This window comes from Alexandromys fortis, unplaced genomic scaffold, assembly GCF_014885135.2.
Source record: "Alexandromys fortis isolate MF-2015 unplaced genomic scaffold, M_Fortis_MF-2015_v1.1 scaffold_10, whole genome shotgun sequence".
Classification (NCBI taxonomy): domain Eukaryota; kingdom Metazoa; phylum Chordata; class Mammalia; order Rodentia; family Cricetidae; genus Alexandromys; species Alexandromys fortis.
In genome coordinates, this window is record NW_026067895.1 from 13,402,043 (window position 1) to 13,429,831 (window position 27,789).

At 40.4% G+C, this 27,789-nt stretch overlaps 1 protein-coding gene across 3 annotated transcripts in view; it reads left to right on the forward strand.

Moving 5' to 3' along the window:
- Positions 1–4,169: 4,169 nt before the first annotated feature.
- The window catches only part of Cdc37l1 (cell division cycle 37 like 1, HSP90 cochaperone), a 28,818-nt gene continuing 5,198 nt past the window's right edge, over positions 4,170–27,789 (forward strand). The window contains exons 1-7 of one of the 3 annotated variants that reach the window (XR_007595172.1): positions 4,170–4,484; positions 8,814–9,083; positions 13,368–13,458; positions 20,661–20,776; positions 21,355–21,477; positions 25,537–25,701; positions 26,526–26,648. Coding sequence is in view for 2 of the 3 variants with exons in the window: in XM_050160931.1 (XP_050016888.1) it covers positions 4,353–4,484; positions 8,814–9,083; positions 13,368–13,458; positions 20,661–20,776; positions 21,355–21,477; positions 25,537–25,701 (897 nt within the window). In the remaining variant the exon portion in view is untranslated. The remainder of the gene's footprint in view (positions 4,485–8,813; positions 9,084–13,367; positions 13,459–20,660; positions 20,777–21,354; positions 21,478–25,536; positions 25,702–26,525; positions 26,649–27,789) is intronic. The other 2 variants (XM_050160931.1, XM_050160921.1) reach the window with 2 other exon arrangements.

A 27,789-nucleotide genomic window follows, 5' to 3' on the forward strand; every position in this document is an offset into this window, starting at 1 on the left:
CAACAAAGACTGATCATCACAGGCATGTGGCAGTAAAATTACAGAAAGCTGAGATTTTTCCTTTCAAGTATTCCACGAAATGAAGAAAAGGAATAAAGCAAACATAGCAAAATCCTGACAATGACTGAGTTGTGGGATGGTGACATGAGATTTCTATAGTCTAAACATTTGTGTGTTCAAAATACATGCCTTTCGATCTGTAACATGTGCTTAAATAGGAAAAGCTACCACCTGCTTACATGGACCTCCATCCTACACTAGCCCATTAAAAGGACTGCGGGCATCAGCCTTACATCTCCTTTCCTAGCCAGATCATATGCATATAAAAGGAAAATATGGTAGTAAATTCAATGAAGATGCAGACAAGATAAGTGCTATACAGTATAATTAATATCTTGCAATCATTTCAGAAGGAACACCATGGAAAGAAGACTGCGGCCCTGCACTTTAAGAACTTTAAGTATATGGCCAAGCCATATACTTCCTTACTACCAAGCACAAACTAGCAATTTTCATATTTCTTAATGAATACATAGCTCTCAGCCAGGGCTATGAGAGAGGCCTGTCTCAAAAAAAAAATAAATAAATAAATAAATAAAACCAACTAACCAAACAAACAAAGAAAAAACAAATACTCTGTGCTCCAGAATTTTCCCTTAGTTTTGGGAATGTTTCCAAAGAAAAACCAAATTAGAACCAAAAGGCCTGTAACCATCTTGAAGTTGTCATGGATCTGAGCCTACACATGGGATCTATTTTTTATAATGGCATTAGCATTTATGAGCCAGACTAGTGCTACACCCTGGCTTGAGCTGAACTCAGTGGCATTTGTGGGCTCAATAGTGACAACGATGACACACAAACCCTTCCTAGGGGACGGACGGCTTCTAGGAATTTGTCCTATGTACTCTGCAGTTGGAAAGTCATTTCCTTGAGAAAGGCGAGCTTTCTGATTAGTAGGCATATTACAATATAAATCAATTTCTAAAAACATAAGAAGATAAAGGGGTATGATGAAGTTCCAAAATTTGTTTTATTACTGTTGTTATTTTAAGTATTAGGAGTAGTGAGATGAATCTCTGGTCAAAGTACTTGCTATGTGAACCTAGCAGCCTGAGTTCAATCAATGGAACCTCCCTGGAAAGGTGGAAGGAGAGCATACATTCTACCTTTGACCTCCATGCTTGCACACCTTGGCAAGCACACACACACACACACACACACACACACACACACACACACACACACGCAGTAATAATGTGTAATAGTAAGGCACAGGCTTTATGTCCTGAAGTTAACAGTGGTTCACAATGAGGCTTCTCATGGTGTCATATTCATCTCTCTTCATCATTTATGATTTGAATATGAGATGTCCCCTGACAGGTTCATGTGTTTAAACACCTGAAATACCAGCTGGTCCCAGTGTTTTAGAAGGCTGTGGAACCTCTGGACCATATGGACTAGCTAAGAGAATTGGATTTCTGGGAGTGGACCCTGAAGGTTACGTGTGTGTCTGTTCCCAGGCCAAGCCGTATGCTTCCTGATCTGCCAAGATGCGAGCAACTGAAACCTCCTGTGCCCACCACCGTGGTGCTGGTCCAACATGATGGACTTGTTGCCTCTGAAACTGTGAGCCAAAATAAACCCCTTCTTCGTTGAGATGCTTCTGTTGGGTATTTTATAACAGATCAGAAAAGTAATAAAGTCATCTGTCAAAAAAATAAACTTCTTCATGCCCCTCATCTGCCCTCGTTCGCCTTGATTTAATCCCGTTTCCATCCATCCTTTGTCGTGTCCCATCCATCCATTCATCGTGTCTGTAGTGATCATTACTACGCATGTGGCGCAGTCCGGAGTATTGCAAGTGTGAATGAGATGCAGCCTGCAACCATGCGGTGCTTACATTCTAGTGAAGGAAGAAATAACAAATAAGAACCGGAAAACATAGTACCATGAACAGCAAGGAAAACTACACAAAGTGGTAAGATGAAGGGTTACAGGTTAGAAAGGGAGTAAGAACCCGATTTAGGCTTAGTGACTAGGCTAGCCTCATAGGAGAAGCAGAGAGGCGGGGTGGGGGAGGGAACAGACGGTGGCTTTTCTCAGTGTTTCCTGCTTTTATAACTTTGGGAGGCTGGACTTGTGACTTTCTGGGTCTTAGAACAGCCCTCCTTTTGCGGGGAGAGAGGGGAATGTTTAAATTATAAGGAAATAGCTCATATTTGGACACGTTAAATTTTAAATGCGCATCATCCATTTCAATGGGGATGTCCAAACTGCAGATACACAATATGAGGCTGAGGTGCTGGGGTGAAAGTCAAGACTTAGGTTCCAGTTTGGGAACGATCAATACCCAGACGTTATTTAAAGCTATGGTCATTGACGAGATCCTCCCCCACATAAAAATCTGAGGAGTTCTAAAATTAGAGGCCAGGCAGAGGAGAAGGGAATCAAGGAGAGCAACTTAGAACCTACAGTGAACTCTGCACCGACAGAGAGCTGGTTTCTTTGCCAGGCACCGCTCAAAGCACTTTGCGGTTTCAAATGAAGAGGGAAAAAAGTTTTTTTCCTTTTCTCTCGCCTGTCACACTTTCCCCTGTGGCTTTTTAAGCCTGACCTCAACAGAGGTCGAGTAAAATGCTTTTCAACTTTCATTTATGATTATAAAGTTCTATACTTGTAGGAAGATCAATCAGCACAATACAGAAATGCTAACAATGGAAGTACGATCCTCAGAAACTTGATTCCTGGCCTTACCCACCAAGGAAACAATTACATTTCTTCTATACCTTCCAAGAACTTTACACACACACACACACCTTTAAAAATAAATACACTCTCATTCTATATAGATTTCCTTAACTCGGTGCCCTGTCTGTGTAGCCTAGGGTGGCAGTGAACTTGATCCTCCTCACGCCCCAGCCTTTCTCAGGGTTACAGACATGCACCACCACATTAGTTCACTGCAGAGATATTTCCATATCAGCACACAAGATCTACTTTTCTCTTCATTTGTGAGCAACTCCACTGCTTCTAGTTAGCTATTTTTAGCGCTCTTTTATCACCCCAAAACATCTTTGTGGATAAATCTTTGGCTACTGCCGTAAGAATATTGTTGGGTATTTTCCTGGTCACGAAAAACACACATGCCTCTCACGTTAGTCCTTTTCCCTAGAGGTCATCACACAGCATTTCTGACTGCATTTTTCTCATGCAGTGGCCAACCATTAGGATTAACCAACCTTAAAAGAGTTTGTCAACCAACTCTTGCGAGGTGCAGATGGCTCAGTGGGTAAGAACGCTAGGTGTGCAAGCAGGAGGACCTGAGTTCAAATCCCCAACAATCATGTAAAAAGCCTCTGTGACATAGATCATGGGGCTTGCCTGGGAGTTCCCCAAGCCTACTCCTGTGAAAGTTTGCCAATCAAACACTCAACTATTGATGTTCTGTTGTCTAGTCTGACTGTGAGTAGACAACAGGCCTGGTTGTTAAACACGCAGGTTGTGAAGTTAGACTCCCTGAATCCTAGCTGTCTCTTTCTCTCTCTGGTCCTAGAAGTTGAAATTAGGGCCTTGCCTGTGCTAGGCAAGGACCTTACCACCAAGTTCCATTCCCAGGCCTTTCCCTGGGTCTCACCATGGTCTCCCTCCCTCCCTCCCTCCCTCCCTCCCTCCCGCCCCCTCTCTGTGTTTTGCAACAGAGATCCACCTGCCTATGGGGAGAGAGAGAGAGAGAGAGAGAGAGAGAGAGAGAGAACACGGATCTTCACGATTCTACAACAAGATACGAGGGGCAGGAAGCCCTCCGATATGTCTACTACTTGTCTCAAGTCTTCACAAACGTGTTTGCTCCAGTGTTTTATTTTTAGTGTCCTTCCCCGCGGTACCAGGGTTTACAGAACTGTCTTGTCATGGCTAACTCGAAGTTAAAGCAAAGTTGGCTGTGCCTCCTAAAACGCTCCCCCTCCGACGCCGACTTAGACTGCTGTACACGAAAGAGCTGCAGTTTTGAAACACGAGAGGAGGAGCAAGCCAAAACCGCCCTTTGATCACCGGGATCCGAACCCTTAAAAGCCCTAGCCTCCCTGGACCTTCGCGGCAAACCTCACCCCGCCGCTCAGGCGAGGCCACGCCCCGTCTCGCCCGCCGGAAATGACGCCCAGGCCGGCTACTTCTTCCGCAGTCGGCCGGCGGCACGGCCCAGGCCTTCTCCCGGCGTGCGTCGGCTCTGCCGGCGGCAGAGGAATTCTGGGTAACGACCGTGGCCAGCCGGGCGGCTGGCTCCGCCCAGCAGGTTCTACTCACGCCGGAGCAGTTGGCGGTGGCGGTTGTCGGGCCCGGAGCAGCGGGACATGGAGCAGCCGTGGCCGCCGCCGGGCCCCTGGAGCTTCCCGAGGACTGACGGGCAGGCCGAGGAGGAGAGCGACTTGGACGTGTCTCCCTCTTCGTCCCACTACCCGCCGGTGCCTGGCGGCGGCGCCCAGGTGAGAGCAGCCTGCATTCTTGGGGGGGAGGGGAACCGTCCACGGGCATCGCGGGGGGGGGGCCCGATGGCCACCCCCAGCTGTGGCAGCATCTTCCGCGGGAGAGGAGGTGGCCACGCGCTCATCCCCCGACCCCCACGTCAGCGCACACTCGTCCCCTCACCTTTGCTAGAAGTTCCTCCTCTCGCTCGCGTGTCGGTGCGGAGATGGGGGGCGGCTCCAGCTGTAGAAGATTGACCCTTTGTCCCCTGGTGCGTGCTTCCACCGAGCCTTTATTACCAGCCCCAGCGACTTTGTGCAGTTGATGGGGACAGTGAGTGATTGTACTTCTATGAGAGTACACCGAGTCCCGACATAAACATCTCACGTGCTCTTTCCCACGCTGGCATCTCCGCAGATTCTGTAAACCTCACTTTGGACGCTGGCACACACCTCCCTTTCGCGCAGTCATTGGTCCCCTCCTGGAAAAATAGTTTCACTCGGCTTCAGTCTCCAGTGAAAACATAACAGCCATAGGTTGGCTGTTCTTTCAGACTTCTATCCCAGGTTCCTGATGTTCCTTGTGGTTTTCATCACTGCTTTTCTGCCTTAGAAAACATGTCATTTATAGTTTTTCTGGGAGTGCTTACACCCATCACCTTGCCCTGACATCTCTCCTCACCTGGGTGTGTTTTGAACTAGATTTCGAGGGCACAGACAAAACACGAATCTGTTGAATGAAATTGATTGTAGGATGTTTTTTCCCCCTAGGCGTTTTTTTGCAAAAAACGCAGTGCAGTGTTGTAACAGAATTAATAGCGGTTTTGAAAATAAAGATGACCGGTTTAAACTGTCTGCCAGCAAGTGTAGGATACTGACGTTATGTCAGCCAGCTGAGTTAACGGGGCTCACGCAACAATATGCTGTTTCATAACCACAGACTATGTTCATCCAGCTAGCCACAGGGAAAGTGAGGCAAGATGAGTGATGGGTCAGTAGTCACCTACTAATTATGGCTCGCTGGTGTCATCTGTGTATACATAGTATGACAGAGGGAGAAAGTGAACAATTGCTAGTGTCGGTTTGAACAGATGTGGCGAGGGAAAAATGATCTCAGGAATTTCAGCGCACTGTGGTTGGATCGAAGAAGTAACCCAAGAAATGCAATATTTTAAAACACATTTTACCAGTGCATTTGTCTAGGTGGTGGGGGCTTAAAAGTAAGGAGGCTTTTATTTCCCTCATTAAAAGAGATCCCTGAGGTCTTCCGGTTAGTTAAGTGGCAGACTCCCGATTTGAACTCCTAACTTCTAGTCCAGTGTTTTTTCCAGCCTACTTCTGCACATCATGTCTGGAGAAGTACTGTGAAATTTTATTTGTATGAGAAGGCCTTTAAATGGTGACAAAATCTGCCAAGTCATTATTCCTAAGGACATAGAGTAATTGCAAGCCTACTTATATTTTTTGTTAGCTTTAGGACTTAATATGGGAGTTAGAATATTTAAAAACAAAATGTTTAATCAATCAACAGGCTTTTAAAATCCATATGAAATGACTGGCTTAGTTGTTGGGTTTTTTTTTTTTTTTTTTTTTTTTTTTTTTTTTTTTTTTTTTTTTTTTTTTTTTTTTATCAAATATGAGAGAGAGAGGTCCTATTTGAGAACTTTAAAAAAAAGAATGTATCTTTTACTGAATTAATACATGTTTTGATCATATTTTTCCACTTCTCCCAGATCCTCCCCACCTCACTATCCACCCACCTTTATGTTCTTTCTCTTAAGAACAAAAACAAAAAACAAAACCACCACCCGTGAAAATCAAAATAAACAAAAGACCAGTAAGAATAAATAAATACATAAAATTATTTTAAAATGCTAAAATGAAACAAAATGTCCACAAAACTTGTTTTGGTCAACCACTCCTTAGCATAGGGCCTGCCCTGGAGTATGGTTGGTGGTACCCAGTGATTGTCTCTTCTCCAGCAGTTACCAGTTGTACGGTGCTTCTTGATTAAGGTGGAGCCCATGCCCACTTACTCCTCTCAGTGCTGGGGCCCTGTCTGACATGTGATTTGAGAGCTTTTGATGTAAAGGCGCACTGGTAGACTCTAATAATAACAGTCCCCTTGCAGAGTTTTTGTGCATTAAATTATGTCCTCCTAAAATTTTATTTGATAACTGATTAAAATAAGACCTAATATGGGCTGGGAATGTAGCTCAGCAGAGAGTTCTTGACCTAACTTGGGTTAAATTTTCTGTATTGCATTCTCTTTTAAATACTCTATATTATACTTAGCCATCTCAATGCACGTTGGGTAGTATAACCAAATGATATATGGGTAGTCTGTGATAATGTAAATATAAATCGTTCTTGTGTTTGGTTTGATTTGAGAAATATTTGTTTCTGTGTAATTAGAAAGTGAAGATACCCCATTTATTCATAATTGCTTTTATTTGTATAGCTTTGTCTTTTACAGTTAAGTTTTACAGCTTCGTTTTCCTTCTTTTTGGGCTCCATGTTAAAGTATAGTTTTATTTATATATATATATATATATTTTCTTTTTAAAAAATTATTTTATTATTTCATGTATGTAAGTGTTTTTGCTTGCATGAGTGTGTGTGTACCCCACGCATTCTGGATGCCTGCCAAGGTCAGAAGAGGGTGCAGGATGCTCTGGAGTTACAGATAGTTGGGAGTCATAGTAGGAGAAATCGAACCCAGGTCCTGTGCTCTTAACCACCAAGCCAACTCTCTAACCCCATAATTTTTCTAGTGAATCAAAAAGTAAAAATAAGTGTTTTACTTGGTTGTTTAGAGACATGCTGTTATCTGGGCTTTAAGCCTTGATGACTAAATAAGGAACCAGGATAACAAGTGTCCACATAAACAGCCACAATCCACATACACATACGGTAGAAGTCGTGACTGTGCCGGAGAACTCAGGAAGTAGGACAGCCTTGTTTCTACCTGCCTCAGAACAGTTTGTCCAAGAAATAAAGATTAGATTATTCATCCAGCAGTTATTAAATTCTGACTCCTTAACTGGTAGTCATGGAGAAGAAATAAGTATATATCATGTTAAAAATAAAATAAATACCACTGCTGGACAGTGGTGGGACACGTTTTTAATTCCAGCACTCAGGAGGCAGAGGCTGTTGGATCTGTGAGTTTGAGGCCAGCCTGATCTACAAGGTGGGTTTCAGCATAGCCAGGGCTACACAGAGAAACCCTGTCTCAAAAAAACCAAAAGCCAAACCAAAACAAAAAGCCTATTATGGAAATGTATATAACTTGGGTTTGGAGAGAATGGATAAGAAATGGCTTAAGAATTGGGCAGGTGCGGACAGAGGGTTGTCAGTGGAAAGGAAAACAGGGTCCAGAGGGTAGGAAGAAAAAGCCAGGAGGTAAAGGTAACTGGAACTGAGGAGTCTTTAATTAATAATAATAATAGCTCTTAAATAATGGACTCTGGTAAATAACCTGTGCCCCCCCCCCTTTGAAGGATGACCCTGGTAGAGAATGGCTGGTGAAGACTTAAAGAGTAGGATTATGTTTGCACATATAAAGTTATAAAGGCTTGAATACTGAAACACGTGTGGGAACAGATTGAGAACAGTGCTTTTCAGTAATATAAAGTTGTGCTTTTAGCCTAGAAATCCTAAAAGAAAAAAAAAGCCCTCATCTTCTGTTGTTGAAACAAGGGATATAAACACCTATTGCATTTACTTAAGTGATTATGCAAATATTAAAAGTAATTATTCCTGATAGATCAGAGTTAGCAGGATAGATTAGTTGCACTTCCTAATTTACTCTTTTCCTTTTTGATTTGGATTAAGTTAATGTATGTCTATATGATGTAATCATTTATAAGTAGAATTTTCTATTACAAACTCTCACATCACAAATTGTGATAACACAGAAATAAAGTAGTGATTGCTTTGAAGTAGAAGGATGCTCATTGCAGGAAGAACCTGCAGGTTAAAGCTCTAAAGGTCTGGTTTTCAAGATGAGGAATCATAAGTAACTGATGAACTTGGACATGAGCTTTGCTTTCCTTCTGGTGAAGGATTCTGGAGCCTGCACATCTGATGCTTGCTGTGGGCCAGCTGTATGCAAGTTACAGACAGTTGCCAGGCTTTGTGTTGTTAGTTGTCAGGGGAGGGGCGTAGATGAACAAAGAAGCTCAGAGTCTAATTGATGAATGTAAAATGTAATTGTAGACAAAGAATACAGATATGCTGTGCTCCAGAAACACCATTCACAGATCCTTTGGGTTGAAAAACCATGCACTGTGTCATTGCTGCCACCTTCATTCCTCACTAATACTGCTGTTGTTACTTTTTATTTAGATGTATAGCGATGGGATTGAGCTGGCTTGCCAAAGGCAGAAAGAATTTGTGAAGAGCTCTGTGGCGTGCAAATGGAATCTTGCTGAAGCCCAGCAGAAACTTGGCAGCTTAGCACTGCATAACTCTGAGTCCTTGGATCAGGAACATGCCACAGCACAGACCGCAGTGTCAGAACTGAGGCAGCGAGAAGAAGAATGGCGACAGAAAGAGGAGGCTCTGGTCCAAAGAGAGAGGAACATGGATGCCGTTAGCAAAGATGTTTTTAATAAGGTATGAACTTTTGTTGGACCACAAAAAAAAGAAGAAGAAAAGGAGCTGGGTATGTAGCTCATAGGTAACACATACAAGAGGCCCTGGGTTCCATTCCCAGCTCCACAGATAATGCAGAAGAAAAATCAGATAGTTCTGTAAATAACTGTTAGCAAAGCAGCAGAGTTCATTAAACAGCAAACATCTCCAAGCCTTGCTTTCCTCAACATGTAGGGTAGCTGGGAAGACTCGTCAGGTAATGTCTCCCTAACGTGGGCACTCCTGCTGTTGCTTACTGTCAGCTTCCGTCAGTTCTGTAACACACATAGTTCCTGGACTTAGAGAGAAAGCCATTCAGCTTACCAGCACAGGTTTAGTAAGCTCGAGTAATCTCTCAGTTTCTGTTATTTTAATTTAAATTTCATTATGCTGGGTTACATAAAGCCATTTTCATGCCGGTATACAGTGCACTTTGGCATACCCAGCTCTCTACCCTTCCGTTCTCCCTTTTCTCACCCATTGCCATTCCTGTAGTTGCCTTTGTGCCCCTAAATGGTTTCACATTGTTTGTACTTTAGGGATTTTGTGCATTTATAGAAAATCTAGGGCCCACACAGGAGAGAAAACAGGCAATATGATTATATCCAGGTGCAATATATTTTCCTGCAAATCACATAACCTCATTCTTTTTCTATGGCTATAAAGTAATGTGTTTATATGTGTGTGTACGTTTGGTGTATGTTTAATCTCATTTTATTTATTCAGCTGTTAGACACCCTTGTTAGTCCCATACTTAGCTATTGTCCTTACTAATAAAATAATGCTGCAGCAAAGTTTGATGTGCAAGTATCTCTGGTATGTTGACACTCTTTCAGTAAATATACAAGAGTAATATAGCTGGGCCGTATGGCAGAAGTATATTTAGTTTCTTGAGAAGCCTACTTTCTAACTTCCATAGTAGCTGGGCTCTAATACATTCCTATTGTGTGTAAATGCTCCTTTTTGTCTGTAACCTTGCCAGCATTTGTTGTTACTTGCTTTTGTAATGACTACTATTTTGGTTGGGGTGAGACAGACTCTCAATATAGTTTTGATTGGCATTTCTTGGATGACTGGTGGTGTTGAAATTTTTTCATATATTAGCCATTTGTGTTTTATCTTTTGAGAATTGTGTACTCATTTCATTAGCCCATTAATTGATTGGGCTGTTTGATTTCTTGTTATTTAGTATTTTGGTTCTTTGTCTACTCTAACAAAAGACACTAGGGACTGGGAGATGGTTCCGCAGGTAAGCATACTTGCCACCAAGTCTAATGACCCGAGTCTGAGCTTTAGGACCACATGGTGAAGGGAGAAACACTTGGAAATAGTCTTATGATGGCCCCACATATTCTGTTGTGAGGCACCATGTGGTCGTTGGGAATTGAACCCAGGACCTCTGGACGAGCAGCAGTCCTCCTAAGTGCTGAGCCATTTCTCTAGTCCCCGCTTTGTTTTTCTACATAGAAACTCAGTAAGTCTCTGGTTAATTGCTGGTGTTATTTCTTGAGTGACTGAAGTCCTATTCAGAGTCTTGCCTGTTCTCTTAAAGTTTCTGGTCTCACATTAAGGTCTTTTATCCATTTGGATGAGAGAGAAGGATCTAGATTCTTCCATGTGGATATCCCATTTTGCCATCATCACTTGAAGAGTCTGCCTTTTCTCTGATATGTTAATTTATTTTTGCAATTTCCACCTGTGGCTGCACGGTAGCAAGCTGATTTGCTACCGTGGCTCTAGTACAGCTGAAGTCGAGCACAGTGAAACCTCTAGTGCTTTCTTTTAGCAGTGTTTAAGCTGTCTGTGGTCTTTCGTGCTTTCATTTGATTTTTTTTTTTTTTTTGGATTTTTTTTCCCCTCTTACTGTGAAGAAACACATTGAGATTTTGATGGAGGTTGCATTGAATCTGTAAATGCTTTTGGTATGATAGCCATTTTCATAATATTAAATCTTCTAATCCATCAAAATAGGACCTTTCCATTTTTTTCAAATTTCTTTCCTCAGTGTTTTAGGTTTTCACCATAGATGCTTTCTTTTAGAATTAGATTTATTTCAGCTGGGCGGTGGTGGCGCACGCCTTTAATCCCAGCACTCGGGAGGCAGAGGCAGGCAGATCTCTGTGAGTTCGAGGCCAGCCTGCTCTACAAGGGGTAGTTCCAGGACAAGCACCAAAAACTACAGAGAAACCCTGTCTTGAAAATCCAAAAAAAAAAAAAAAAAGAGAGAGAGAATTAGATTTATTCCAAGGTCTTTTATTTTTGTCTGTATTTAATGCAATTGTGAATACGATTTTTTTTCTGGTTTATTTTTTAGCTTGTTATTAGTCTATAAGCTACTGATTTTTATGTTAGTTTTGTATCCTACCATTTTACTGAAAGTATATCAAATTAAAGACAGTTCTGATGTAGTCATTAGGGTCTCTGACCAATAGAACTATATTATTTACAAATAAGATCACATTTATTTCTTCCTTTCCTAGTCTTTTATCTTACTGCTGTAAGTCATCAAGCACCATATTGAATAAGAGTCGAAGAATTAGGCACCCTGTCTTGTTTTAGGTGCCAGTGTTGACTTATCTTAAGTATTAGTATTGAAACATTGAAACAGTCCTTTAAAATTAATCTAGATAGTTCAGTCTCTTAAATAGAATAGTATTTTGGCTAAATTAATAAGGTTTTTGTTTTGTTTTTTAGGCATAATCAGTTTGTTTTGTTTTGTATTACTTTTTTTTAGGCAGGGTCTCATTTTCAGACCCTAGCCCATCAAAAACTTGGTCTGTACCCCAGGCAGGCCTTAAACTCAGAGATCTACCTGCCTTGGCTTCTCCCCACCCTCCAAAAAGACATGTGGTACTATACCCAGTCTTGAGACTGGATCTTCCATGGATCTATGTCTCATTCCAAACTCAATCAGCAGGGCATTGTGCTACATGCCTGCAAACCCAGCCAGAGGCAGGTGGGCGTCTATAATTTGCGACCAGTGTGGTTCACAACTTCCAGGACAGTTTTGTCTCCATAGAGTGACCCTGTCTCAAAAAACAAAGCAAAATAAAAAATAGCATAACAAAATAAACAAACCCTCTTTCTTAGCTTGTGAGTGATGGGGCCACTAACTGGCAAAGTTAGTAGTTTTTGTTTCATTTTTAGGTTGCTTTTTTTAAGTGTGTGTGTGTGTGTGTGTGTGTGTAACGGGGATGGGGAGAGAACAGGTGTGTGCACAAGAGCAGGCTTACCAGGGGGTGTGTGTGAGGGTCAGAGGATAAGTTACTGGAGTTGATCTTCTCTTTCCATAATGTGAAGTTAGTCCCTTGACCTGCCTGGCCACCTCACCAGCTCTAAGCATTTGAAATGTGGTTCATCCAAATTGGGATGTGCTCTAATTGTAAAATATACATCAGATTCTATTACTAAATACCAAAACACCAGAAGTGAAATACTTTGTTAATAACTTTTTGGTGTTTCTTCCATGTTGAAATGATAATATGTTGAGTACATTAGGTTATGAATGTTTGTTTATTTCTGCTTTTTAATAGAGCTAGTAGAAAATTTTAAGGTGTATTTGTGACTAGGACAGTATTGGTCTAGATAACAAAACATTAAAAGGTGCTTTTATTTTGAAATACAAGCTGGCACGGAGCTAACTTGTGCTTTTCAATTTGCAGTGATAGTATCAGGGCATAAGGTATATCACAGAATACTCTGGGAAACTGTTGTGCTAGTTTTGCTGGTAAGATGAGAAACGTGTTCTGTTCCATGCCTTACTTAACAAATATAAATGCTTCCTCAGTAGAAGTGTGTACTTAAAGAGTTAAACTATTTATAGAAATGCAGTCGAGGTTTATTCTTTGTTCTGCCTCCTCTCCAAGAATTTATAGTAAGTATCTTTGACTCTGCGCTTTGGATTGCTGAGTTTACTTCTAGCAAGAAACCCAAAGATTGGACTGGAGTTGCAAATATTTATTGGAAATGAATAACACATATAAAGAATCTTTCCATTCATGTCTTTGATAGGGTAATCTGTATAATGAAAAGACTCAACTTTTCTCCTGTGTGATCACTAGATAAATTTATAACTTAAAACAAAGCAAATGGAACTACCATATGAGACTTTAATTTTTGAATGACAAGTTTAACAAATTAGTTTAATGATGTATATAGTATTATCCATATTTTTTTTATTACATCATGTCTTTACGAAAGTTTGCTAAGCATTTAGCATCTGAAGAGATTTAGTTACAATACTGATTTTAATTACTATTTTTTCAGAGTTTTATTAATCAAGATAAAAGAAAAACAGAAGATGAAGATAAATCGCAATCATTTATGCAGAAATATGAGCAAAAAATTCGACATTTTGGTGAGTCTACTACTTAAGCTTCCTTCTTTATTGTGTTTGATATCATTGGTGTGTATAAAATTGAGCTTCTGAAAATAAGGTCTGAAAAACTATGGCCAAGTCCACTCGTGTTGTTGCTTATGGCAGGGTCATCAGAGCTGCTTCACCTTGCTTGTGTCTTAAACCGTTGTAAAGAGAAGCCCAGTTCAGTCCGCTACTGCTGCTTTCTGTGATGGTGCCACTGCTTTGCATTTCTTGACTGCTAGGATGTTTTTCTTTTTCTTTTTTCTTTTGATAGTTTTTCTTAACATTAAAAGATTAGCATTCATTTAAACATTTTGTGTATTTTTTTCATAGACTTGTAGGGAGGGGTCGGGGCATGCCACAGCGCATGCGAAGAGGTCAGAGTCCAACTTAACAGAATCAGTTCTTTTCCACTGTGTGAGTTCTGAGGGATTGACCTTTGGTCATTAGATTTGGTGGCAAGTACTCTTCCTCACTGAGTCATCCCACCAGCTCCAACACTTTTTTTCTTTCTGCATGTTTGGATATGATGTTATGTAAGTCATAGTTCCTTGACATGTTGCTCAGATAATAGGATAAAAATGCATTCCTGTGTGTGCGCGCGCACACACACACACACACACACACACACACAGATTTAGGGTACAACTATTTTTTAATCTTTATTTATGTGTATGTGTTTGTGTCTATGTAAGTATATGCCACATGTGTCGGGAGCCGATGGAGACTGCAAGAGAACATCAGATCCCCTGGAGCAGAAGCTATGGGTGGTTGTGAGCCACCAACATGGGTGCTGGCATCTGAACTCAGGTTCTAGAAAAGCAGGAATCAGTCCTAATGGTTGAAGTCTCTCTAGTCCCAGAACTGGCATTTTCTATTGCAGTTGGGGGTGAAGTAAATGAAGGGCTCCTGGAGGAGGTATCATCTGGGTTTCTTAAGGAAGGGAGATAAGGATTTCCCATGGAGATCAGGCCACAGCATTAGAAATGCAGAAAATAAGTGTGGTGTGCTCTGAGACTTAGAGCAGTGTGAAGATGCTAGCCTGAAAATGCTGCTGGGAACTGGGAGGAGTTGAGTTTCAGACTATATTTTCAGTGAGTATTGTGTGAATTAACAGACATGGTTCTTGTTTGTGTTTTGGCGTGTGTTGAAATCTTTTTTCATTTGTACCCCCTTAAAGTATTACTTGTGCTTCAGAAATAAAAAACTGCATTAATATAAGAATAGTTAGTACCTGAAGACAGCTGGGCATGACGACACATGCTTGTAATCCCAGCACTGAAGAGGCTGGAGCGGGCGATAACAAGTTCCGGGCTAGCCTGGACTATGAGATCGTCACAAATAGCCAAAAACAAACAAAAACAAGAAAGAAAAGGCTAGTATCTGAGGAGCTAAACACAAGTTCACTTTTCTACATATATTATTGTGCCATTTCATATAATAGGAATAAGCAGCCCTCTCTCGGATAGGTATTAACATCTTTAAACTAACAGGGTCTTGAATCACAGGGATAGAAGACAGGAACTTGCAAAGGAGTCCTGTGTGGTCGTTGTCATCCTACCTACAGTCCTTGCTACCAGGACCCATGTGCTCTGCTGCAGGAAAACACGTGCTTCTTTCGGGAAACACATGGCTGCTGCTTTAAAGCCATGTCACCTAGTAAGTGAGAGATAGTGCCTCCTTTGTTGTAGATTGAGTGCCTCAGTTCAATGCAGTTCTGAGTGGGAAAACATCCAGTTTCACAAGGTGTTGTAATCGCCTGACACTGAGACTCCATCTTCAGTAGACCCTTTCCTCCCTGTATAAAACGGGCTGTTTCTGACTAGTCCATGGTAAGACCAGTGAACTTCATGAGTTCATGTTCATCATTTATTTTGGCAGAAAATGAATCAAAAATAATGTCGTATAGTAACCAGTCCATCTAGCACACTCCCAAATGTAATTCCTGTTGAAGTATAATAAAGAGAGGCTATTTCCAGTTCTAGAACAGGCATATTCATATGAGGGATTATTGATCCCTTCAAGAAGAAATTGGATCAAAAACTCAAGCTCCTACTTTATTACTGGATAATTAATTCTATAGAATATGGTGCCATATTGTGGGTTTTGTATGAATTTTTGCTCCTGAAAAGTTTGGTATTCATTGATTCTACTGGGCTAGGTTACTGAAACATCCTTGATGAGAAGAATCCGTGCTCTTGAGTGTCTGCATTACCTCCCCCTATGCCCACCTAAGACATGACCCCCCCCTTAGTTTATGTAACTACTGTGTGTTTAATAAGAGGGACAGGAGAAAAGGCTGGCGTGGCCTCCGCAGATGATTAATAAGCATTTGTTTTACCATTGCATGTTGTGAGCTTCCAGCATCTCATCTTGTAATACTAACCAGACCCTTGCTGTCTTCAAATCCAACCAGACTGATAGCCACTCCCAGATTCACACTGTACTCGTTTCTTAGTGGAAATGCACATTGGCTTTTCACTTGGAGGAGATCTCCTACTTGCTGCAGCACATTGGATCCACAGAAATGTTCCTAAGGTAGTAGGCTCCCAAACTTTCCATGTGTTTAACTGTCCACTCTCTGGCATCTGTGTATCTTATATATAAATAGGCATCTTGGGCATCTGCTCCTTCTGCTCACCAAGTTCCATCAGCATAGAATGGATTAAATTTACAGTTACATGAGGTGACGAGATAACAAAGTCCACATTTACAAAGTGATAGCACAGTTGATAGAGGCCTGAGACAGGAGTTGGAGGGCTTGATGCTGTTCACCTTGAGAAAGTGAGTACTTGCTAGTGCATGCTTATTAGTAAAGAAAAAAGCATTTGCCTGGCTGATAGTCAGGTGTGGTGATTGTGCTTTAACAGATAAACTTTCCTGAAGATCAGAGTTCAGAGCTAGCCTCAGTAGTTAGCTATAGAGGCCAGGCAGTGGCTGCACACGCCTTTAATCCCAGCTCTTGGGAGACAAAGACAGACAAATCTCTGTGAGATTAAAGCCACACTGGTCTACACAAGACTGAATCGGTCTTAAAGAGAAACAGCCAAGTGGTGGTGGCTCACACCTTTAATCCGAACACTAAGAGGTGGAGATGGGAAGTGATATATCTAGGCAGGCAGAGTAATATAAGGCAGGAAGAGACAGGAGTTCAGGATTCAGTCTGAGATTTCGCAGACAGCATTCAGTATGAGGATTCATAGAGACAGGTTCTTGCCCCCTTGGTTCTGAGGTTTTCGTAGAGTTAAGAACTAGTGGCTACTCTGCTTCTCTGATCTTTCAGCTTTCACCCCCTTATATCTGACTCCAGGTTTTTATTACTAAAACCAGTTAGATTTATGCTACAGATAAGTATATTGATGAACTCCAGAGAGAGAGAGAGAGAGAGAGAGAGAGAGAGGGAGGAAGAAAAACCAATCTGGAATGGTAGCTGTAATTAAAGCTTCCAAGTGAAGGCTTTCCAAAGTTGGATTCCATTGTAGACTCTTGAAAAAGAGGGTCTGGTGAATCCGGGAGCTGTCTGTGTGGGACAGCAGGGACTTCTTCCCACCTGTGTTCTTTTCTCATTTGTGCTGTGTTCTTCAGAGTTCTTCCTGAGTCTCCTTTATGCTGTTTGATGACTCTCGTTCTCCTGTTGCTTTTACCCTTATACTTAAGTACAATTTACCAAGTAGTGGTAAATGGTACCATTATTGTAGTGTTACAGATGATTGAAATCTGATTTTCCTTTACATTTTTATTTATTGGTTGACTTGTGCTTTAGAAATACAAAATGCTGACATAGATACAGAGCTCGTCTACTCTTCAAATTCACAGCAGTTTCCAGTTGTTTGGACCTTTAACTTCACTGCCTTTGTTGTCCTCAGAGACACATTTTGGATTGTGCAGTAGTTTTTCAGAGCACACCATTTTCCTTCCAGGCATAGTTAGCTTCAATTCAGCGTTTTCTGAATCTGTGTAGAATGTGGTCACTGGAAATTTTATCAAAAATCATAAATATTTATATAAAACCTTTTTTCATTTATAATATCTTCATTGTATTTACTTGTGGTTTACTTTTAAAAATATGTTAATATCCTGTTTTTGAAAAACATGCTATGAGGTACTTGAATAAAATATAAGTGAAATTAATTAAAATCATAATTATTAAAGGATTTAAATTGTCTCTGTAATACAGTTGCATACAATTTTTTTAATTTGGGGACTTTTCAAACTTTTTACAACAAATATACTTCATTTTTATTGCCTGAAATATATTTTAAGGTCTTATTCTAAAATTTTGGTATGGTTTAATATTTTTAAAAATGTATTGAGCATCTAATAGTATAACTGCTTATCTTCATGGTCAGTTTGATGCTAGAGAAATTAAAAGTCAGAGGAGTTTGTAGAATACCTGAGGGGATAACCTGGAACCTCAGAGTATTGTAGGGTGGCAGAGAGAAGGATGGATTTGGTTTTAACTACCATGACTGTGCATAGGCATGGAAGTGAAAAACCGTTGTCTGGTGATAGATGATGAAAAACACAGGGAGGGTTCAGGCAGTAAAAGCAGTCATAATCTCAAGGGGCTTGCCTCTTAGCTAGGGGAGTTTATCAAGCAGTTACGATAAATGGTATAAAGTGTTAAGTGTATCCTGTAAATAGAATGCAGGGTGTCTCTATTGGGAGCAGTTTTAAGAATCAAATGACTACTGAGAACTGATCACATTTAGATGTTCATCAGAAGACATATGGTTTGAAATGTGTAATTAGCTTGTTTTAATTTGCCAAAGTAAGCTATTCTAAGAATTCAGAGAAATTGACTGGTTAGTTTGAGTGGCTGGCTTATCCTTAACCAAAAGATTGTCTTAATAAATATTTGCTATGTGAGTGAATTAGTCACTATTGTGTTAATACTTCCTATTGAGTATTTACAATCTGAGGCACTGTTCTAAGTGCTTTTTATTAATTAACAGCTTTAATTCATAAAAAAATCCTTCATGTCAGGTACTGTTTTAGCCCCCACTCTACATGGGAAGATATAGAGGTATATAAAGGACCTTGCCCAAGGTGAAGCCGAGGTTCAAAACAAAAGTTGTTTAGCTCTAACATCTGTTTCCTTGTCCATCATCCTAGATTGTGTTACTGTTTACAGATTTCAAAATAACAGTAACTTTAGATATGTTCTGTTCCTGTAACTATGGATTCTCTTTAAATTGTTATAAATTCCACACCTTTTTTCTTTAAGACCTGTATGGACTACTTGTAACATCTCAATTTCATACTAATTCAAGTTCTGATTTACTTACATACAGAAAATCTTTGTTCAGTCTCAATTGTCTTAGGTATTAAAAAAATAAAAACTTCAGCATGTAACAGATTGGTAACAAATGTTGCCAGTCCTTTTCATACTGTCTTTAATTCAGAATCCAAACAGACAGGGTTTTGTTAATAAAGTCATAATGCTGCCATGTTGAGGAAATTGAAGATGATTGTAGATAAAATAGAAAGTATTACTTCTGTAGAAGTATAAGCAGGCTAGCAAAGGGACTGGGAATTTAGCTCATTTGGTAGAGTGCATGACCAATATGTCTGGAGCCCTAGGTTTCAGGAGAGAGGAAGAGAAGCATGGTGGCAAGTTCAAAGTCAGCTGGGTTCCGTGAGACTCTCTCAAAAGAGAGCATGGGGGGAGGGGGAGGGCAGACACTGCCATAGGATCCCTTTACGTCTTTGGGTATAAGAAATAAGGATTGTGCTTTCGCCAGCCCAGCATTAATTCCTGGGGAAGTGGTTTTAAGTAAATTCGCAGATTCATTCTGTGTCTCAGAATCGTAAATGACCCAGTTGTCAGTAATCCTGGCACTGGGGGCAGAGGCAAACAGCTTAAAGGTTGAGAGATTCTTGAGTTATGTAGAAGACCCTGATCTTCCCCTCACCCCTTTTTCCTCAACCAAACAAACAAAATGCTGAATTGCCCCTAACTTGGTTCTAAGATAGTGTAGTTTCAGTTGGTTCCCCACATTTTGCTGTGTAAGGTGTTTGCCTTTGGTTTCAATCTTATGTTCTCATGTGAAATTTAGTGTGTAGGAATTCATTCTGTTCAGAGCGAAAGTTCGTTGTCATACTCTCCAGACAGTCCCGTGAGACTTTGATGATAGCTTAGTGATAGCCACACTGCTTTTGCTGCTCTGTATGGATCTCAAGTCTACGGTTTCTGACATTGTGATACTCAGTTCATTCAAGTGTAACCCTAACTAGCACATTCCAGGTTCCGTGTTACTTGGTCATAGTGACTTTGTTAAGTTAGGTAAAGATGCAGGTGCATGCTAAGTACTACTTTGGATTCGTTTAATATATTGAAATGAAATGGTAGCCTTTCATATATGTTCAACTGATTTTTTTAAAAAAAGTAATTGTTTTCTGTATACACTGAACAGACAGCTTTAGTAATTGGCTAATGTGACTAAAATAATTGTAGTATATTAGTTAGTGCTATACTGACTTACTTGTTAACCAGTTGATAAAAGTTTCCTAAATTGATAAATGTCTCCATTTTACCATATCCTGAACATTCTAAAAATAAATTGGAAATAGTAGAGTATTCTGAATTTTTAGTAAGCTCTTAAATTTGCTAAATACAGTGTTTTTGAAGTCTTGGTTTTTGAAAAATTTTTGGACTAGAAATTGAGCCTCAGGCCTCATGCATCATTAATAGTCAAATACTTTTGTCATTGAACCATGCCACCCTGCCTCTCTCTTTTTTGAGACAAGGTCTTGCAAAGTTGCTCAGGCTGTCCTTGAACAGGCTCTGTGACCATTTGTTGCAGCCACTCAGTAACAAATTTTTAACCATCTTTCTAAGAAAAAGTATTCTGTTCTCTTAGTAAATGATACTGAGTATCTCAATCATTTGCTCTCTCTTGAACCTTAAGGGAAGACCAAGTGTTGCAAGTGTATATGGGATTTCAGGCATTCCCATAAGCAGGGGACTTCACCTGGTCACTCTTCTTAAATCAGACTCATTATCTGAAATGAAACTTGCTGAGATTCCAGCCTACTAGATATTATTGAGGGGTATCAGTGCTCTTGGCTTGCCCTATCACATAACACACTTCTCTGGTACTGGGAACTGTCTTTAAAGAGAAACATTTAAAATCCACTTCTGGCCTCACAGGAAGAAAGGAGATAATTGACATCTGTGGTTCAATTCTCTTTTACAGGTATGTTGAGTCGGTGGGACGATAGTCAGAGATTTCTGTCTGACCACCCATACCTTGTATGCGAAGAAACTGCTAAATATCTTATTTTATGGTGTTTTCACCTGGAAGCTGAGCAGGTATTTATGAACCTTCAGTGGCTAGAAACCTTACTAGAATTATAAGTTTTTACTCTTTCTTTTTTTCATTATTTACTTTAAACGAAAGAAGGGGATTGGGCAGTGTAGGCGCACACCTTTAATCCTAGCACTCCAGAGGCAGAGGCAGAGGCAGAGGCAGATAGATCTCTGAGTTCAAGGCCAGCCTGGTCTACAAAGTGAGTTCCAGAACAGGCAGGGCTGTACAGAGAAACCCTGCCTGGAAGAAGAAAAGAAAGCAGGAAGGTTACTCAAAGGGATTATAACGTGTTGTTCCTGTGGTGTCCAGTGTGCTGGCTCTGCTGCCCTCTGCTCACTCCCATGCACTGCAGTCGCTCTTCCTTTTCTCCCGAGTGGAAAGTCATCTTAATGTGACCCGGACAAACGCATATAGTTATTCTGGCCCACGTAACGGCAGTAAGACAGTTTATGTTTGTGTAGTGCTTTATTTAACCATAAGGAATAAAATCAGAAGTACTCTCAAATTCAAAATTTGCCTTGTACCAGTTCATTATCTTTCCAGAAGTATTTTCTTTAACCCTGGTGTATGTCTTTTTCAGAAAGGTGCTTTAATGGAACAAATAGCACATCAAGCTGTGGTAATGCAGTTTATCATGGAAATGGCCAAAAACTGTAATGTGGATCCAAGAGGCTGTTTTCGTTTGTTTTTCCAGAAAGCCAAAGTAAGTAGTTATTTGGTGTTGTTAATAGAAGATTGGACTGTAGCTGAGCTCTCTTTGTCCTGTGCAGATCAGGAAGCTGTCTAGGCAATAGGTACAGCTGCTAAGTGCTGTAGGTTTTCTAGTGACAAGAAATGTATGGTGTCTGTACTAGTATATATAAACTAGTCTAGTGGTTATACAGTATAAGTTAGCGTTTATAGTACAATACAGTATTTCAATTTTTGTGCTGATTGAGACTTAAAAAATGAGTAAGAGGCTGCAGTAGACCATATATTTAAAACTCATTTTTGAAACCCCTGCAAATTAATGTGACTCTTCTGAGTACTTCAGCATTTACCCACATAGTGTATGGAGTATTTACTGATGGAAAGCAAAGCCGTTTCAAATGCAGTGTAAGCAAAAAAGATAGAGCATCCTCCACATGTAGAACTCGCTGTTCAAGAAACCAAATTTGTAATGAAAAATATACACTTGGGAAGCTGAGGCAAGAGAATTATGATTTGGCAGTCAGCACAGGCTGAACTAGTAATATCCTGTTGAGAGACAGTAGAGGAGACAGGAAAGGGAGGAAGAAGGAAGCAGGCCAGCTACCTAAGCACGTCACATTTAAGGACAACTTTCAGAAAGTACAGTGTACATAGAATATTCGGCAGCTATTACATATATATGGAACATTGTTAATAATCTAAGAAAATGTTTAAAGAGTTGGTTTATGGAAACATAATGTTGGCCCTACTAAAGAAAATAGGTATTTACAGGAAGATTACTGGTTTGTGTTTACTGGATCAGTAATTACAAGTTTCCTAAGAAACAAAGCAGTGAGAACTGAGTTGACTGCTAGTAGCAGTGGGAAGTGTCCATTAGCACAGCCCCTTTGAAGTACGGCTGGTGGAACTGAGCAGGGGCACATCTGAATAGCAAAGCCATTCTGAGGAGTGCACCATCGAGAGCAGGTTCTCAGCATGTGTCAGGGGCCCTGACCGTCAGGAGGCCCCCGGGAACAGTGGTTTCCATAAGGCTGCTGTGTGTTAGTGACTGCTTTCACTCTTGTTCACTCATGAGCGTGCACTCGGTGCTGAAGCAGATGATAGAGCCAGACATGAGAGACTTGAGAAGATGAAAAGCAGATTTTACTATTCTTACTTTGAGGGGAGGGTGCTTTACAGACAGTTTTTGTCTTTAGCTATTACATATTGGGTGTGTGCAAGTTTACTCTGCACAGTGTGGGGGCCGGAAGTCACAACATGTTATCTTCCTCTGTCAGCTCCATCCCATTTTCCAAGACAAGCTTGCCATTTTGGCTAGGCCAGCAAATCCTCAGGATCTGCTTGTCTTTGTCAGCTCCCCTTCCCCCTCTTCAGTGCTGGGTTCCAAATGTGTGCCATCATGCCGGGATTTTGCATGGGAGTTGAGTATCCAAACTTAGGTTCCCATGCTTTAGAGTAGATGTCACGCTGCCCAAACTTGTCACCCTTTCCTAGTCTCAAGTAGAAATACATGGTCATCATCATACATTTAGCTCTTGAAAAACACAGTTGGGTAAAATAAAAGTGCACTGCTAGTGGCAGCATGTAATAAGTTTGTTCCTGGGTCTTCTAAGTACTGACTGATGTAAACACAAGGAGAAGCCGTGCGTTTTTAGTGTAGGAGAGCTGTGAGGTTGAGAATGACTGTCCCAGTGCTGTGCTGCTTCTAGATCTGCTTAGGACAGCAAAAGCCTGGCCACTTTTGCTCATAATCCTAAGAATAAATTGGGTGTATTGATTAATAGAATTCCTTATCAGTATAGATGGAAATGACAAACGATAGGAATGAATGAAACAAGCTAGTTGTGTAGCCAGTGTCAGTTTTGAAGACATAGTTTGTAAAGCTCGTAGTTTTAAGTATTTTATACAGTGCTTATAAAGGCAGAACTAAATGGTATGTTTTTGAGAGCCCCATGTGTGAACAGGAAAAGTAAAGCAAAGAAATGACTGAGGCACGGGGGAGGAGGAGAACCGTGGGAACTGCTTTCTGAGGTACTGATGATGATCTGGTTCCGAATTTCTGTGGGTACATGGTGGGATTTTTGCCCAGTAAACTGCACATGCATGTTTTGTGGGCACCACACATATGTTTATATGGTTTTTTGCATATTTCATTATCTGTAGTTAGAAGTTAAAAGGAAATATACCAGAAGTTTAACTTTGATTATGCCTAAGAGATAGAATTATTATTTTCATTTTCTTTATGATCTACTGCTATGAACACTTCCTGTTAGAAACAAACAACAAAACTAATTGTATTTTTAAATGTGAAAAAAAAAAAAAAACACCAAATGACAATAGTCCTACCTTAAGTGCTATAAACTCTGAAGTGCAGTGTATGCCTGCGGTTTCCTATGATCTTAAAGCATCTTACAGTAGACTTAATGACCAGATGACGACTAGGTTGGAATCTTAGCTAGGCTTATGGTAAATAAATTTTTACTTGACTCACAGAAGAAGCTTTAATAAAAACCATACTTTTTGGTGATACCTTAATATGTTTCAACTGATACTTAATTTCGTCATGGGACATTGTCACACTACTTATAAATTTTCTTCTTTGATAAAACAGAACTGAAAACTCAAATCTTCAGCCTTACCAGTTTTAATATTAAAAACTAGGCAGTAAGTACTTACAAAGTGAGTCATGACAGGCACTGTTTTAAGCATTTTGCATGTGTTAACTTATTATATCCTTCTGCATTTTATGAAGATTCTTACTCATATTTTGTAAGGGAGGAGACTGACATAAAGAAAATAGACAATGTCTTATAGCTTACTTCATTAAACAGAGTCGGGTTTCTTGATTTAAGCTCTGAGCCTTAGGATTACAGGAGAGTCAGCGGATATTCTGTTTGCCTTTAATAGCAGTTACCTTTGGATACAAGCATTGGACAGCATAGGTCTGCTCAAGTTCTGTCTAGCTGTTACTACAGTAAGATGTTAAGTTTAACTAAGGAAATTATTTAAAAAGACAGGATATCCTCCCAGAACATAATTTCCATTATTTAACCCGGAACTAATGTACAATCTCAACCAAATTCTGCAGTCTAAACTCCATTGACAAAGTCTTCTACCCCTTGAACTTAAAGGCAGCATGTTGTTAGCCTGGGGCACACACCCTGCCAGGTACACATAGAAGAAATGTTTAAAAAGAGGCCTCTGTCAGTAGAAAGGGGCTTTTCATGGAGAACGCCTATATCATTGGATGCCACAGCGAGTCCCTTCCCTCAGCCTGTTACCGTGCTTGTTTATTTCCAGATGCCAAACAGACTCTTGCTAAGCTACAAAACTTAAAATATCCTTACAATAATTAAGTTGACTGCTGAGTCTGTCTTCTATAACGTTTACAAATAGAGACTTGCCAGGATAGAGATGTACTAGAGAGGTTACGGGGTCTCTCCCCAGTGAAGTGAGGAGAAAGTGAACATGAGAGGTTGATACAGTTTGTTTGCAGTTGTAGGGATTGAGCCTAGAGCTCTGTGCATGCCAAGCAAGTGCCAAGCAAGTGCCCCTCCCTATCTCAAAATAAAAGCTATAAAAAATAACTTATTTTTGCTTTTTCTTTTTTTTGAGACAGGGTTTCTGTGTAGCTCTGGCTGTAGACCAGGCTGGCCTTGAACTCATAGAGATCTGCCTGAGGTTCTCACTAAGTTACTCTGTTCATGGTAAATTCACTCTTTTGCCTACCAGATCTTGAACTTGCCATCCTCCTGCCTTAGCCTCCTGAGGAGCTGGTCTTAAAAGCTGCACCACCAGGCCACTCCTACTCCATGTATATGTGTAGGAGTGTTGTCTGCTGTTAGTTAATTTTGCTGATGCAAAATTAAACATAGAGCAGACCAACTATTTGTAAATGTGCCTATAAAAGAAACTGCTCACAAATATGCCAGGAGACTGTGCTGGTTTCTGCATTTTGACATATTTTTTCTTTACTGCCTCTACTCTAACTCTATTATGTGCTTTTGAAATTTACTCTGTGGTTTAGTCATTCAGAAACAGCCTTTTTGGTTTGTTTGTGTTTATGTTGTAGGCAGAGGAAGAAGGTTATTTTGAAGCATTCAAAAATGAACTTGAAGCTTTCAAGTCAAGAGTAAGACTTTATGCCCAATCACAGAGCTTTCAATCTACGACAGTTCAGAATCATGTTCCCCATTCTAGTGTTGGATGCGTAGGCTCCTTAGACTCCTTATCACAGGTAAGCAGGGAAAGGGAACACTCATTTCATAATGTCCATAATTTTGTTCTTTAGCACACGCATGCATAATGTAGGTATGACCACTTAAAATTCTCTTGCCTCAAACAATAACCCTTAGTGTTGCTGTAGTAGTTCCTGCCTTTAATTCAAGCCCTCAGGAAGCAGAGGCGGGTGTATCTCTCTGAGTGTGAAGCCTGATGGTCGTGTTGAGCTCCAGGCCAGTGAGGGGTATGTTGAGAGACCTTGTCTCCGAAATGAATGAGTGAATGAATGAATGAACGAACGAACAAACAACAACCCCTAGTCTCATTTCATTCCATGCTTTGGCATTGAGTTTCTTCTGCCTCTTAGAGATACCAATTTCTGTCTCATTTTAATGTGGAAAAGATGAGCTGTGGCTAAACATTTTTATGCCCATTGTCACTGCCTGTTGGTTATCTCAGTCATAAACTCAGGCTCCTCACAACATCTTCTGAGTAAAATACACTCTTACAATTTTTTAAAGGATGAAATTAGGTTGAAAGCAGACATGTGAGTGGAAGCTACAGCTATTTTTTACATGGCTTTATGTGATTAATGCCGTGTTTAGTAGCACTTTTTGTATGTTATATACCCAGTAATAGTATACGACTGTTTGACCCTTCAGAGTCTGGTGTTAGATAGAGATAAAGGCTAGGCTGTCAACGTGACAAAGTCATCAGTGGAGAGAGGAGAGCAGATCACTGGTAAAGTTGATAGAGCCCTAAGGTAGTGTCAGACAGCCCCTGCCCATGGTGATTTTAGAGTTAGCAGCTTAATAGAGCCGAGTTATCTCTCATTTCCAGGCTCCAAGATTTTAAGACCAGCTTTAGCCAGTTTATTCTGTTGTCTGCATGGGGACATGGAAAGTGTCATTCAGAAGACAATATGAGGAGAGTCCTGTATTTATCTCTAAGCCTCATATAATGGTAAAAATTGAGATTTTCCATTTCTTGACCTTATGGCACTATAATTTTACCATTTTAGTAACATGTATTTTAAAGAGCTGTTAAATTTCACATTAGCACTTTAACCTAATGTAAGGAAAGCAATTGGTTATACTTATTTCAACCAAAACCATTTTCAATGTAATGTAATATGTCAATATTGGCATTCTGACTTTAAATAATCACTAGTGTTCTCCTTTAATTAGACATGTCAGGAGTAGGCCCCTAAAGAATGCCTACAGATCATTTCTTTATTTTTAATTTCTTAAGATTTGCTTTATTTTATATGTATGAAAATATTTTACCTGCTTGTATATATGTGTACAACACATGTGCCTGGTGCCCAAACAGGGAGGCCGAAGAGGACTTTGAATCTCTTGGAACTGTTTGTTACACATGGTTGTGAGCCACTTCATGGGTACTGGGAAGTGAACCCTGAACCTCTGCAAGGGGGGAAGTGCTCTAAACTGCTGAGCCATCTCCAGCCCCCAGATCACTTCTTTAATGTCACTTACAATATTGAGAAGTAGCACGTGAGAAAGCAGGTTTTTTCCAAGGGGTTTTATGATGTCAAAGGCAGTAGATAAACTTAGTCACCTAATGCATGCAGAGGAAAAAGAGACTTAAAGGATGTCGTTGGTTCTTTACACATATTAAAATCTAAGCAATCTGTATTACCAAGAAGATGCGCCCGGTTGGAGAGAAGTAAGTCATTCTCATACGTAGCAGTTACAGCTGATACCAGTGGCTAGGCCTCCACTGTCACTTGTGTAGAAAAGGCTGGAGCTGTGTAATTTTATCATTTGAATTCTTATCAGGAACCTTCATACTTAAATACTCTGGGTTAATAGACTAGTTGCTCCTTACAGGGTGAGAATTTAGGCACCCTGACCTAGACAGCCTCAGGGAGAGGAGTACTGCCCAAATTGTTGTTAGTCGCATAAGATGCTGGATAAGGGGCTGGATGAAGGAAATGGAAGAAGGAGGCACCCAAGGGACCAAGCTGACAATCTTGAAGTCTGAAAAGAATCTTGCTGTAATAATGGTTTACCATTTTTATGTCACTTCATGGGTTGTACAATATGTTGAAATGTATTATTTAATCTTAAAAATGCTGTAATTA